Source organism: Microtus pennsylvanicus, chromosome 13 (genome assembly GCF_037038515.1).
Source record: "Microtus pennsylvanicus isolate mMicPen1 chromosome 13, mMicPen1.hap1, whole genome shotgun sequence".
Classification (NCBI taxonomy): domain Eukaryota; kingdom Metazoa; phylum Chordata; class Mammalia; order Rodentia; family Cricetidae; genus Microtus; species Microtus pennsylvanicus.
The window spans coordinates 35425405-35440408 of NC_134591.1; the positions used below are offsets into that span (position 1 = coordinate 35425405).

The window sequence follows — 15004 nt, forward strand, 5'->3', positions numbered from 1 at the left end:
CAAGGAGATATTGCTATAGTGGCCATCACCGTATCAAAATTCCAAGCCACTGGGAAACAGGTCTGACCGTGGACCTTATTTGTTCTGTGTCAGCTAGAGGAGCCCTCTGAGGCAGGGAAGGCTACAGAAGCTTATTAACTGAGAGTTAAGATAGAAGGAACTGTCCTTTCTCTCTGGAGAGTCAATCAGCAAGCAGAGACACAGAGACGTGGGAGTGATGCTTACAGGATGGATTACACAGGGCAAAAGATCCACCCCTGGGGCCATCCTGAACACTACTTGCAAGAAGTTGGTTGTAAAGATCTCTTCACAAAACACCATTTCACACTACCAGGAAGAACCAAATACTTCTAAGATTTGGTGAGGACTCGGGGAAAGAAGGTAAAAATCAGCAGAATTTGATGATAGGACATCTGACTGACCAGTCAGACTGAGGGGACCAGCAACAGTGACACAGACAGCAAGGCTGTGGCAAAGAAAGTGCAGCCATTAAAATGCTCGCCACACAAGAACCTGAGTTTGACCCCAACATCTGCGAAAGAAGCTGGGTGTCTCTTCAGTTTGCTGTGAGATTACATCTCCTGGGAATGGCAGAAGCTACACCATAAAGTCTTATGAACATGACTGCCTAAACATGAGCTGAAAAGTACAGCAAGAGACTTGCTAAAGAGGACGGGGAGAGCTCATGGGGCTCAACCCTACACAAAGGACTAACCCTACACTAAGGAAGGCTGGGAATGAGAGAAGTCTTCCCCAGGAAGAACACACCAATTAGTTATCCAGTATCAAATGGTCAGCCCTGAAAACATACAAACAAGTAACATTATACAGACTAAGTTGTATTTATGCATTTACAAATATGTGTGTATGTAATAATAATTAATGTAGCACAAATTCTAATTGGTTTTAATAATAAAAACCCAGAGAGAGATAGGGGTTAATGCTGAAAGATCAGAGAAGCAGAGCAGCCAGCCACTAGTTCTTACCTCTACTGAATTCTCAGACCAAAGGGGAGATCCTGTTCCTACGAATCCTCAGACTGAACCCTCAGACTGAATGCCTGAGTTTCTATCTTCTCCCACCTTATATTCCTCTCTGTGCAGCCATATCCCTTCCTGTCTCCACGTCCCTAGTGTTGGGATTAAAGCCATGTGACTCCCAAATACTGGGATTAAAAGTATGAGCCGCACAGCCAGGCTCTGTTTCTCTTTGGGACTAGATCAATCTCGTGTAGACCAGGGTAGCCTTAAATTCACAGAGATCCGTCTGCCTCTGTCTGTGGAGTGCTGGGATTAAAGGTGTATGCCACCACTGCCTGGCTAACTAGTGGCTAGCTCTGCACTCTGATCTTCAGGGAAGCTTTATTTGTTAGATCACAAACAAAATATTAGCCGGGCGGTGGTGGCACACGCCTTTAATCCCAGCACTCGGGAGGCAGAGGCAGGCGGATCTCTGTGAGTTCGAGACCAGCCTGGTCGACAGAGCTAGTTCCAGGACAGGCTCCAAAGCCACAGAGAAACCCTGTCTCGAAAACCAAAAAAAAAAAACAAACAAACAAACAAAATATTACCACAAGTTAATGGGGGAAAAAAAGCCATGGATTTGAAAGAGAGCAAGGATGGGTATATGGGAGGGTTTGAAGGGAAGAAAGGGAAGGGGTGAAATGACATAATAATTATACTATAATCTCAAAACATTAAAAAAAAAAAGCTAGGCTGGGCATGGCAGCATACACCTATAATCTGATTGGTAGTCTAGCCAAATTAGAGAGTTCCAGCTTCAACAATAGACCTTTTCTCAAAAAAAAGCATGGGGAGCAACTGAAAATGACACCTGACATTGACCTCTGGCCTCTACATATGTACACAGACAGACAAAGGACAAGGACACACAGGCAGGTGGGTACACACATACGGGGTGGGGGCTGCTGACTTTGTTCCATGGAGGGTGTTCCACTCATACAACAGACAAATTTGGGAGCTAAAGGGGCAAGAAAGAGAGCAAGGGGTAAGAGAGAGGAAATAAAAATATTCAAATTGAAAAGCAATCAAAATTATACCCCACACAGAGAATTCTAAGAAGAACCCATGAAAAGACAGTAAAATAAACAATTTTATCAAGGTCCTGGGATAACACTTCAGTACTCAAAAGCAACAGTTACTTATATATTCTAGCAACGAAAACTCAATTTTTTTTATTTATTTATTTATTATGTATACAATATTCTGTCTGTATGTCTGCAGGCCAGAAGAGGGCACCAGACCTCATTACAGATGGTTGTGAGCCACCATGTGGTTGCCAGGAATTGAACTCAGGACCTTTGGAAGAGCAGGCAATGCTCTTAACCACTGAGCCATCTCTCCAGCCCCCGAAAACTCAATTTTTAAAAAATTCTTTACATGATAACATCCAAAACAAAAATAGTTTAAAACAAATTTACCAAAAGAACATGATGAGAAGAGTAAGCCCAAAAGAAGGCAGAGGTGGCAGCCTAGTCATTGAAAACTCCTGCTGAGAGGAAGCTACACAAGAGCCTGGGAAATGGGCTTAGTAGAGTATCTGCCTAGCATGAGGCTCTGGGTTCCACCCCTAGCACCTTGCATACTTGAAATCCCAGCATTCACGAAGTGGAGGCAAGATTGGAAGTTCAAGGTTGTCTTGACTACACAGCAAATTCAAAGTCAGCCTGGGCAAATGAGATGCTGTGTCAAAACAAAACGACATCCCATTTAGGACCAAGCACTACATCACCACCTACTCTCAACTGGATCACCCCTCCCAAGGCGGAGAAACAGCAGTGAAGAGGAGAAAAGAACATAAGAGCCAAAGGATGGGGAGATGCAAAGCAAACAGACATCTTCTGGACTTGGCATGGCCACCACACTCACGAACCCACTGCAGCTGTGGTTTATCTGCACAAAGCCTGCAGAGTCCACCAACACCCATCATGGGTGTGGGAGGGGTCTGAGGGTGTGTTATTTTCAGTGTTAAAGTCGCTGATAAGTGGTCCTTTCTCCCCTTGCTCCAGTAAATAACATCCTACCCACATCCACAAACGGAACCCTAATTAAACTCAATACATCAAACACACACACACACACTCACACTCCATAAAAAGAGGAGTGCTTGTTGGAAATAAAACATTTCAGCAGGAAAGAGAAGGGAATGGGGGACAGAGAACAAATGAAATTCATGTAGACAGGCAAAGCACTCATACACATAAAATAATATAAATCTAAAAAAATTTCTCTAAAGAATTAAAACCAAGTGTTCAAACAAGCCAGCACAGAAATGTATAGAGGCACATTCACAATGGCCAAAAACAGATACCAAAAGTTCATTAGCTGATGGAAAAACAAAATGCGCTACATAAAATGGATTATTTAAACATAAAAAGTAAAAATGGCAATATGTACTACAGTATAAAAAACATGAAAACATTATGCTAACTTTTAAAAGTCACACACAGAAAGACCACATGCTACATAACTCCATTTATGTGAAATGTTCAAAACAGGAAAATATATAGATATAAAAAGTAGATCAGTGTTACCTAAGGTTTTGAGTAGAAATGGAGACTGACTAAAAACTGGCCCAAAGCATATTTCAGGGTGATGGAAATACTCTAAAAGTGGATGATGGTTTCATAACCATAAATTTACTAAAAATCATTCACTTACATTAAATAAATAATGTTTTAGGGCATGTAAAAGATACCTGAATAGGGACAATGAGAAGTCTCCCAGGGTAAAAAGACTTGCCATGAGAGTGTGAGAGTTCAGCCCAGAACCCACATTGGAAGAAGAGAACCAAATACAGAAAGTTGTTCTCTGACCTCCACATATGCAACTTGGCACGTGTGTGTGTGTGTGTGCACTAGCAATAAATAAAGTTAAATTAAATACATCTACAAAGCTAGGTCTTTTGTGGCTGGGGCTTCTCTGAGCAGCTAAGGAAAGGGTATGGTGGGGGGAAAGGTGTGGTGGGGGAGGGTTGGAAAGAGAAGAGCTAGTGCAGAGTGACAGAGACAGTTGGGACCCTGAAACATACACTACTCTCCCTGGATCTTTAGCAGAAATTATGGCAATTATCCAAGAGCTAATATAAATGAGAGGGCTAGTTCAGTTTTCTGGTGCCATGAGTGCATATGTACGAGAAAGCCTTCCTATGAAGGTTATGAAAGTTCACTATGGCCGTGTGAATGAGAATGGTCCTCACAGGTTCATATGCTTGGTCCCCAGTTAGTAGAACTCTCTGGGAAGGACTAGGAGGTGTGGCTGTCATTGGGGGTGGGCTGTGAGGCTTCAAAAACCCACGTCATTCCCAGTCTTGCACTCTCTCACTGCTCCACCTTAAACACCGGGATGCAAGCTCTCAGCTCCTGCTTCAGCACCATGCCTGCCTGCCACCACACTCCACCAAGACGATCAGGAACTAACTCTCAGAAACTGTAAACCAGCCCCCAGTTAAATGCTTCCTTTTATAAGCTACCTTGGTCATGGTGTCTCTTCACAGCAATAGAATAGTAACTAAGATCTGCATTTAGGTCTGAGCTAGGCTTTTCAAAATTAAGTGACAGACACCCCACAGCAGCTAACATCAAGTTACGATGGTATTGTGGAATAATCCTTTACACTGTGTGAAGGTGTGTCACTATGACTGATTTAATAAAAAGCTAAACAGCCAATAGCTAGGCAGCAGGTATAAGCAGGACTTCTGGACTGAGAGAACTCTGGGATGAAGAAAGGTGGGGCCACCAGTCTGAAGAAGAGAGAGAAAAAGAGAGGTAGAAGCCACAAGCCACCTGGCAACACACAAACAAATAGAAATGGGTTAATTTAAGTTATAATAGCTGGTGGGTCAAGCCTAAGCTATAGGCCAAGCTCAAGCTCTCATAATAATGTCTCCATGTCGTTTTTTTTTGTTTTTGTTTGTGTGTGTGTGTGTGTGTGTGTGTGTGTGTGTGTGTGTGTGTGTGTGAGCTGGCGGTGCAAAGAAAAATCTGCAATGATTGGTTCTCTTTGAATTTCACCAGTTCCCCTTCAATTTAAGGAAGAATATGGGACAATTAAAATGATTACTTTGGAGGCCAAGGAAATGGCTAAGTTAGAAAGCTTGTTACCAAGATGAGGACTGGGGTTCAGATTCCCAGCAAATAAGGTAGAAGATGATCAACAAAAACACCAAACATAAATCTTGGGTATGTGCACACACACACACAAAAGTAAATTAGGAAAATGTTGAAGTTCATGTATGTGTATGTATTTGTACATGTGAAAGCATTTGTACATATATGTTCCTGTGGAGGTCAAAGGCCAACCTTGGGTGTCATTCCTCAGGTACCATCTGCCTTGTTTTATGAGATGAGGGTCTCTCATAGACTTGAAGCTCCGTGATTAAGCCATACTGGCAGGCCAGGGCGCCCCAGGGATCAAACCGTCTCCAACTCCCCAGCTCTGGGTACATATGCACACTACTACACTAGCTTATGTATAAGGGTTTTGGAGACCAATCTGAGGTTCTTGTGCTTGCAACAAGCCTGAGCCATCTCCCTGGCCAGAATTAACTCTGAAGAGCATCTGTCAACTTGGTATGACCAGCACTCTCACCTTCCTTCCTTCCTTAGAAACCTCTTGTTTGTAATGAACTTACGCCCTGAGATTCAAGAGGGGCTGACAGCGTTCATTACACCTCCCTCCAAGCCAGGAAAAGGGACGAGGAACCCAGGACTGACCAGACTCGTCTACATTCTTAAACACAGCAGTTGGTTCAAGGAACCACATACACCTGAAGCAGACAGGAAACTGAACACCTGGTAGAAGTGGAGCCTAGAACTGTCAAATCTCAGTGTAAGCATTTTGGTTTCAGTTTTTGTGCAAAATCTGAGCTACAAAGATAGCAGACCTACTGACAACACCTGTCTCCCCTAATCCAGTCATCAATTTATAAGAGTGAGCACTTTATGATTTGAGCTTCTATAATTGCATATTAAAAACTCCTTAGAGAGAGAGAGAGAGAGAGAGAGAGAGAGAGAGAGAGAGAGAGAGAGAGAAAGTAACAAGACAGGAGCTGGAGAGATGGCTCGGCGGTTAAGAGCACTGACTTCTTCCAGAGGACCCAGGTGGCGGTTCACAACTGTCTGTAACTCCAGTTCCAACACCCTCACACAGACATAAATACAGGCAAAACACCAATGCACCTAAGTAAATTCTTAAAAGAAAAGGAAAAACAACAAGACATCCAAAGTGGCTGCCAAAAAGCCCAAATGACACAACAAAGCAGGACTTAACCCTGGAGTCAGAGCTGCTTAAAACAGGAGAAAATAGGATTGTAGGTAGGTACACTTCCGGCAAAATCCAACTGATCTGAGAAGTCTTTCTCTGTACACAGATACTCCTCACAGCCAACAAACACACCTGCCAAATGCTCGCCCAGGTTCTTTGTGAAGCAGCAGCCAGGAAGACATGCCCTCACCTTCCAGCACTCCTCATCTCTCTGAACCGTACCTACTTCTCCTTCTTCCTGATGCCCTGGGATTGTACTTCCCAAACAATGCTTTGATTCTCAATCCTTAGCCTCTGTTTCTAGGGAATAAAGTCTGAAAGAATTTCTTTAAAAAAAAAAAAAATCACCTCTCAGTAACTGTCTGGCTCAAAAGTGAAACACAGAATGCTTTGCCTTTGAGCTCACAAACCTAACAAGAACACTCAACATTAATACAATGTTAAACACCAATAGTAATAACCACACAGTAATGTAAGATCATGGACTTCATCCCATCACTACAGCAAGACACCAAAGTTTTCTTTGGACTCGCTTTTAGAAGTTCTAGTCCATGCCAACAGCACCGTTCCTTTAGGCCCACAGTAGGTAACACATCGTGGGGTATGGACATGGCAGGGCAAACTTGGTCTTTATGACCACAAAGCAAAAGGAAAGAGGAATAGGTGAGGGCCCTTAAGTCAGTGCTATGCTTCTGATGCCCCAGCTCTTAAAAGTCCCATCAACTTCCCAAAAGCCACTTGGGACCACCTGTTACGATACAGGCCTTTGGGACATATTATGATCCAACTACAGAGCAAAATACACATACATACATAAGATTTTAAAGTTACTAACAGATGAAAAATAATAAACTTTTGTAACTCCCAGAAAATACAACTATATATGTAGAAATTATCAAAGAATCTACAGCCATTCTTTATTATCAACAAGAGTTTAGTGAGATATAGCTGGATATAAAATTGTTGGATACCTAAAAATAAACCTGACTAAAGACAAGCAAGGACCTCACAGAAAACCATGGAGCTTTTTTCTGTGATAACTGAAGAGAGAGGCTATGGATTGCAAACAGTATTAAAAGACCATCATTTTCCACCAAACTGATGTGTAAGTTCAATGTAACTCCAACACAAGTCTAACAGGGTATGGGTGGGAAGTTTTTTGGGTTTTTGTTTTTTATTTTAGAGGAGTGAGATATCCGTGAAATTTATATAGACTTTCAAAGAGCTAAATGAAACCAACATACTTTAAAAAAAAAAGAGAGAGGAACTAACCAAGCTATTAAATCCTGAAGGTAATATAATTAAAATCACTATGACTGGTTAAAAGACACCCAACCAGATCTACGGAACAAAATCAAGACTTTACGGTAGAGGTGGAAGTTTACAAGTCCATTCCGTTCCCATATTAAGTCAGGTGGAATACAAACCTCAGCTCAGGTTTGTGTAAATACAGGCAATGTCTGTCTCAGGATAAGGAGCAATTTCTTATCCAAGAGCCATAAGGTACTGGGGTTGAATTGAGTTCAGTTCGGAAAAATGCGTGCAGGAAACCCTGGGTTTGATCTCCAACAGTCCATAAACTGGACAAAGTAGCCTGTAATCCCAGCCCTCAGGAGGTAGAGGCAGAAAGATCAGAAGTGCAAAGTCAGGTCATCATCTGCTATATAGGCCAAACTGGACTACATGGGATCCTGTCTCAAAAAACAAGCAAGCAAACAAATATAAAGTAATAACCATAATAATATAAACATAAAACAACAACAAAAAACACAAAGAGCATTAAAACTAAGAACTTACTTTTCAAGAACTTCCCTAGAAAGAATGAGAAATAAGTCATAATGGGGTGTTATTATCCAAATAATCAATAAACAATTAGTATACTGGCTGTATGCAAAGTTCCCACACAAAATCACAAAAAAAAATATGGAGAAGGGATGGCCACAAAGATTTATATAGGCAACTTAAACAAAACAAGGCATTCAAATGGTCAATAAACAAACAAAGCAGAGCTCAACTTCATTAATAATTCAGTAAATAAAAATTAAAACTTAACAATGCATTAGCATCATGAATCCAAAACACCGATAAAACTCAAAAGCTTGGTAACACCGAGTAACAGCAACTATGGAAAGCAACACTGTAAGACTCGCCTAATAAACCCCAACAAAATATAGCTCAACCAGGAATTGAGTAGTCCTTAGAGCAGAGGTTCTCAACTTGTGGGTCACGATGGATCCTTTGTGAGTCAGGTTGAAAGACCCTTTCATAGGGACAATCCTGCATTATCAGATATTTACATTATAATTCATAACAGTAGCAAAATTACAGTTATGAAGTAGCAATAAAATAATTTTATGATCAGAGGTCACCACAACCTGATGAATTGTATTAAAGGGTTGTATCGTTAGGAAGGTTGAGAACCATAGCCCTAAAGGAACTTATGCATAGATGGGTCCCAGAATACACATTCTGTCTAGTAGTCAGAAACTGCATCATGGCGTACTTATACAATAAAACACACTACAAAACCATAAAAATGAATGCACTTTAACTGCAATCATGAATGAACAACACAATAAAATTTTAGCAAAAGCAAGAGAATAAAGGAAAAAACATGCAATACAATACTGTTCAAATACCTTCAAAAGCGGAAAAGAAAACCATATTGCTTAGAAATGCATGCACAGGTAATAAGAAGAAAACACAACGTGAAGCAAAGTGGGCTGGAATAATCTGAGAATGGGCAAGATCTGCCTTGTTTGTTTGAAATTTTTAAGTTATACTTTTACTATTTCTTTAGGAAGGGGTGCGTGCATGTACCAAGGCAGCAAGATGCTTAAAGAAAGATTTATCACAACATCTGATAAAGGTACTTGCTACCAACCTGGGCCTGAGTTAGAACCCTGGGACCCACGTGGTAGAAGGAGAGAACTGACTTCTGCAAGTTGTCCTCTGACCCCCAGATGCATGACAGTACATAGCATGCACACACACATATACACACATGACACACATACTAAATATATCTTCTATTTTTAAAAAATGAGGCATACAAAAAATTTTAAGTAATATAAATGACAAATGAAAACAAGCACAACAGAATAGTTACAGCTGTGGTTTATAGTACCATAGCTATAGTTATCACACAGTGGAAGAGCGAGCTATAGTTACCCCTGGAGAGCAAAGGGTAAACTAAAGAATGAGTCAACAAGAGAGACCAGATTACAGAGAACCCTAGGACACAAGGGAATGTCTGGACTCCCCACTGTCAGAAAACTGTATTCCTGATTAAAGCCTTGCCTTGAGGAGCCTGAGTAAGAGGGCGGAGAAACTAGGGCTGGGATTGCCTAGGGAGGTGTGGAAATAGGGCTGGACTGAGGAGGCAGGCAAACAATTCTTAAGTTTCAGCATCTGCATGGCAATAGATTTGAACAATCAAGACCTGAGCTAGCAGTATCTATTGTTTGCTTTCTTGTTTCTTTTCTAAAAATTAGACTGAAAGATTTATTATTGTAACTTAAGTTCACTTGCTTTGTTACTTTATAGCAAGTCAAGGGGAGGAAGGAGGCAGATACCAGATACTGAAGAGGGGCACAGCTCCTGAAATCAGTGCTAAGGCAGGAGAAAGGGTCAAAAGTTAACTCCAGATCTACAACTCAGGAACACATAAACTAAGCTCGCTCACACAGCCTAAGCTTTCCTAAGAGAAAGCAGGAAGCAGTCCTGATGTTACCAGAGAGAAAGAGAACCGTGACTGGAAATGAAAAACCAATAATTGGTGGACAGTTTGGAAGTCCAGACAACTCAGTAGGTCTTTGTTTTGTACTGAGGCGGGCATAGGAAGTTTTATGACAGAGAGAAAGATCTCTTAAAGGGGATAAAAATGTTAGAATGGAAAGGGGAGAGTGTAGAGCCAAGATTCTCAAAAAGTGATCAGAAGTAGGCTTCAAGATTCCAATGGTACATGAGGCCATCATCCCAGCACAACGGTGGCTAAGGCAGGAAGATCAAGGTTCAAAGCCAGCCTGGAGACTGTCTCAGAGAGAGGGAAGAGAAATTTGGAGTCACTTCATCTGAAAGAAGATGGTAATAAAAGGAAACTCAGTCCCAATCTCCCTCCAACATGTGGCTTAGAAGGTAGAAGGAGACTATATTCTGATCATTAAACATCAGTGAGCTAAGGGCTGGGATGGAGATCAGCAGTACAGAGTACCCAATAACGCTCATGCTGCCCTGGGTTCAACAAAACTAAAAGGATTTGTGAGGATAAGGTGAACAAAAGTTCTGGGAAGTCTATAAACCCAAAGAGAAAAGTGGGCAGCGCAATTAACAACACATGGAACTAAAACAAGACTGGGTCCACTAACACGTAAGAGGTCACATTTGGGCTACTAAATAAGACTACATTCAGGCCTCCCCCAAAAATGTTTTCACTAATTCTGCTTCTTGGCAAAAATTATAGCCAACCAAAAGAGGAACAACAAGAAAATAAGCATAAAGTTGTGACATTAACAGTGGTGGTGGGGAGACTACCATGAAAATATGCTACAAAAAGAAAATACAAATAAAAAATATAGTAACTGGCCGGGCAGTGGTGGCAGACGTCTGCAATCCCAGTACTTGGGAGGCAGAGGCAAGTAGATTTCTGTGAGTTCGAGGCCAGCCTCTTCTACAAAGCAAGTTCCAGGACAGCCAGAGCTGTTACACAGGGAAACCCTGTCTCAAAAGAGAGAGAGAGAAAAAGAAAAAGAGAGAGAGAGAAAGGGTTTGAATGACAGTTTAGGCAATGACATCTCATCTGGAAAAGAGAAACTATTATTAGCAAATAAAAATTAGCCACTGATTTTTAAATTTTTTTTAAAAAAAAAATCAGTAGCTAACATTTTTAATGCTCATGTCCCAGGCAGTTTCAAGGGTATTCATTCATTTAATTCTCCCACTAATTATATGGGGGCTTTTGGAAACCAAAACAAGGAGACCTGATCAAACGTTCAGAACTGCCCAGCTATAATGAATGCAGTGTAGGCAGTTTTGACCTGTGCAATTTGGCCCCCAAAACAATATTCTTTACTATGTTGTTGTGCCTCTCTAGGTTAAGATTAGATTCTAGGATAAGAATCTAATAAAAATGGGCACAAATGTCCATCCACTTGTTAAATATCAAGTCACTGAATAAAATGGTCCAAATGAAATCCTATACCATTAATCTACAAATAGTTAATCTTCATAAATGCATAGGCCATGTCCTCAGAAAGGAGAAAGATCAGAGAAGAGGCAAATTCTTGACATGGACAAAATGCATTGTGCTTGAGAAGGCTGTAAGCAGTCCAGTCAGGGATTCATGAATAAAGATCCCAGCCTCCAAAAATCAACAACACCCCATTCAAAGGGATGAAAAAAGATCTCAATGAGAAAAGCTGATCAGCACCAGTCTTCATAAAGATTTCTGAACCATCATGAACCTGTTTTTCCTAACGTATCACACGGCAATAGGTTTTTACAGAGCAATGAATTTCACATATGCATACATTATGGAAAAGATTGTCACTTTAAAGAAAAGGTCCTCTCCAAAGCCACAGAGAAACCATGTCTCGAAAAACCAAAAAAAATAAAATAAAATAAAATAAAGAAAAGGTCCTAAGCCTCATTTCATAAAGACTGCAAAAATAAAATAGCTCAGCTGGGCGGTGGTGGCGCACGCCTTTAATCCCAGCACTCGGGAGGCAGAGGCAGGCGGATCTCTGTGAGTTCGAGACCAGCCTGGTCTATAAGAGCTAGTTCCAGGACAGGCTCCAAAACCACAGAGAAACCCTGTCTCGAAAAAACCACAAAAAAAATAAAATAAAATAAAATAGCTCTATTTACTAAGCAATTACTGCACACAAGGCTTCATTCTAAGCATCTGAGAGATACTGGTTTCTTTAACCTCATAGCAGCCCTCCGAGAAAAGTCCTAGAACTATAACCATTTGCAGGGCCAGTGGGAATGGAGTCAAGACACTGCTCAAGTCTATGCAATAAGTGGCAGAGCCAGGCTGCCAACCCCGATCTATCCCCACACATTGTCCTGTTTCCACTGGCAGGAACTCAAAGGCACAGCTCTCAATTCTTCCCAAGGATTACTTATGAGACTCGGTAACATGGAGGACAGTTCACTCCTAACAGCTAACTACTAATTACAATCAGCACTCTGTCCCTGGTTTGCTGTCCAATCTACTTGCAGATGATTCTGGACTCTAGATCCCCAGTCTCTCCTGTGTCTCAAACCAGCACCAAAAATCTAATGGATATTTCCATTTAAATGACTTACAAGCCCTCAAAGCCAAGATGCCCAAACCCGCATCATTTCCATCCAGTAGTCCCTCCCATTCTTAAACCGTGTCCCCAACGCATGGACCTCGCATGGACCTCAGTGACCCCTTCCATTCTCCAGCGGGCTGCCCAGTTAGAGAGCTGCATGTCCCGCTCTTCCTCAACTTCCATGTCCAAGCCATCCCTCATCATTGCCATGACTACCCAAGAGTCCCTCTTGCGAGGGCACATGCCCTTCATTCCCCTGTCTTGATTTTATACCTTTCGAGACTATCCTTACTTGTATTTGAGGCTGTTTTCCACAATGGAGTCTATTTTCTTTCTTGAGGCTAGTCCAGTTCCACCTGCTAACTCCATTCACAGACAAGAGGCATTGCCTTTATGTCATCCCTTACCCTCAAAGGTGTGCTTGCTGTATAAGACACAAACTCTAGCTCTATTTAAAAGAAATGTATAAGATGTGTCCGTTAATGGTATGCCTTAAGGCCCAAGAGCAATTGGGATTGGAAATAATAATATATAATAAATAATTATTCATTCCCAACCCCGATCACAAGTGTCTGGTGGCAGTATGGGTAATACACTGTATTAACTGCACTTTATACAAGACTGACCATTTACCATTCATGGTACTCTTATAAGCTAAGCACCACTATTTACCAACTTTCAGATGGGACAACTTTCAGCAAGGTCCCGATTTAGAAAACAACACTCAGTATTTGGCTTCACCTTAGTCTTCCAGCAGCACCCACGTTCCTACGAACTCATTTAACCTCTTAAGAAAAAAAATGAAAAATATGTCTTAAAACTCAAAATTAAAAGGAGACATTTTACATCTGATCTTGGCCAAAGGTGAGATGCAAAATGAGATGTTAGTTTTAAATGGAAAAAAAAAATCCCAAAACCCTTAATACTGTGGAGGTTCAGAAGCTAAAAATGCCTTTCTCTGACATACCCAAAAATTTTCTAGAAATGTCAACAGCTAAAAAGATTCAGAACCACAGAAATAAAATACAACTGCCAAAAGAATTCACTTGAATGTTGTCTTTAAATATAAGCCACTGAAAAAAGGTTTTACTGAAACAAGCAAACAAAAAAAAAAACTGCCTAGCGCCTTATCCATAAGAGCATGCCATAGTTAAATGCTACAAATATTCTTTAATTTTTATCTGGACCCGGAGGTAAACTACTGGGAAACCGTATCCTCGGTGGGTGGCTTACTCCTAGGACTTGAACGCTAGGCCCCTGCATAAAGCACAGTGCGGGTCGGGTCATCCATCTTTCCCTGAGGAGAGAGAAAGGGCGCCCACCCAGCCCACGGGGGAAGCGGGGTGCCCCCGTGTCCCGCAGCCCGCAACTTTGCACTTGCGGCCTTAGTGTGCGTGTGCAGGCGAGGGTGCAGAGCGGGCGGTGCGGACGGGGCACCCGGGGTGCTGTCAGCGGTGGCGGCGGGTGCGGGCGTGAGCGCCGTGGCCTCCTCGCCAGTTCCTTTTGTTGGGGCGCCGGGAGCCGGGGCGTGGGCGTGGAGCGCCGGAGCGGACTCCACTGCGGACACAAAGAACCGCCAAGCTGGCTGCCGCACGCCCTGCGGGCCTGGCGAGGCGCGGGCTGCAGGCCCCGGACCGCGCCTGGCCAGGCCGGGGGGCCACGCCACACCCACCCTCCCACCCCCACCCCCCGAGACCCGGCCCGGTTCCCCGCCGCGTACCTGCTGATCTTCTGCGCGAAGGCGCGGCGCTCCGCCATGGCTGCGGCGGCGCGGGGCTGAGCGCGGGGCTGGGCGGCCTCCTTCCTCGCGCTCCCGCTCGCTCTCCCTCCCTCCCGCGCGCTCGCCCGTCGGCTCTCCGGACCCCACCGCGAGGCTGGGCCGGCCGCGGGAGCCCGGAACGAGGGTACCGTAAAGCGCCGAAGAGGCGCGCACGAGGAACCGTTCTCCGCCCCCGCCCTCTCCCCCGCCTCCGCCCCGCGCGCCAATCCCGGCTGGAGGTCGGGTTGGAAGGCGGCTGTGGCTGCCCGGAGCCGACGGGACGCGGGGCGTGGAAGCCGCTGCGGAGCCCTCGCTGTCCTGCCGCCGAACACTCGCGACAAGGAAGACCCAGGATGGGGCCGCGGCCGCCGAAAGTGCGCGGAGCTGGGCTTTTCCCCGAAAGGGGAGGTTAGGAAGTGGAGAAGGTCTCGCGGCCCGGCCGGGAATGGCTGAGCTCGGTTCCGGCGCTCCCCACTCCCTGCAGTTTAAGGCACCTTTCTTGCCCTCCTCGACCTCGTGAGTGGGGTCTGGCCGGAGAAACAATGGCTCTTGCCCTCCTCGACCTCGTGAGTGGGGTCTGGCCGGAGAAACAATGGCTCTTCTTTGTAGTAAGAACTCTCCCGCAGAGATGGTGTGGTAATCGCTGATTTGTGGTGCACAGC

The 15004-nt window shown here is 43.5% G+C and overlaps 1 protein-coding gene across 11 annotated transcripts in view; it reads right to left on the reverse strand.

Annotated features, from left to right (window-relative positions):
* Positions 1 to 14640, reverse strand: part of Dock7 (dedicator of cytokinesis 7) — a 189995-nt gene extending 175355 nt beyond the window's left edge. For 10 of the 11 annotated variants that reach the window (XR_012907580.1, XR_012907581.1, XM_075946991.1 and 7 more), the window contains exon 1: positions 14304 to 14462. Coding sequence is in view for 9 of the 11 variants with exons in the window: in XM_075946991.1 (XP_075803106.1) it covers positions 14304 to 14341 (38 nt within the window). In the remaining 2 variants the exon portion in view is untranslated. Of the gene's footprint in view, positions 1 to 14303 lie in introns of all 11 variants that reach the window. The other variant, XM_075946993.1, reaches the window with a different exon arrangement.
* Positions 14641 to 15004: the final 364 nt, after the last annotated feature.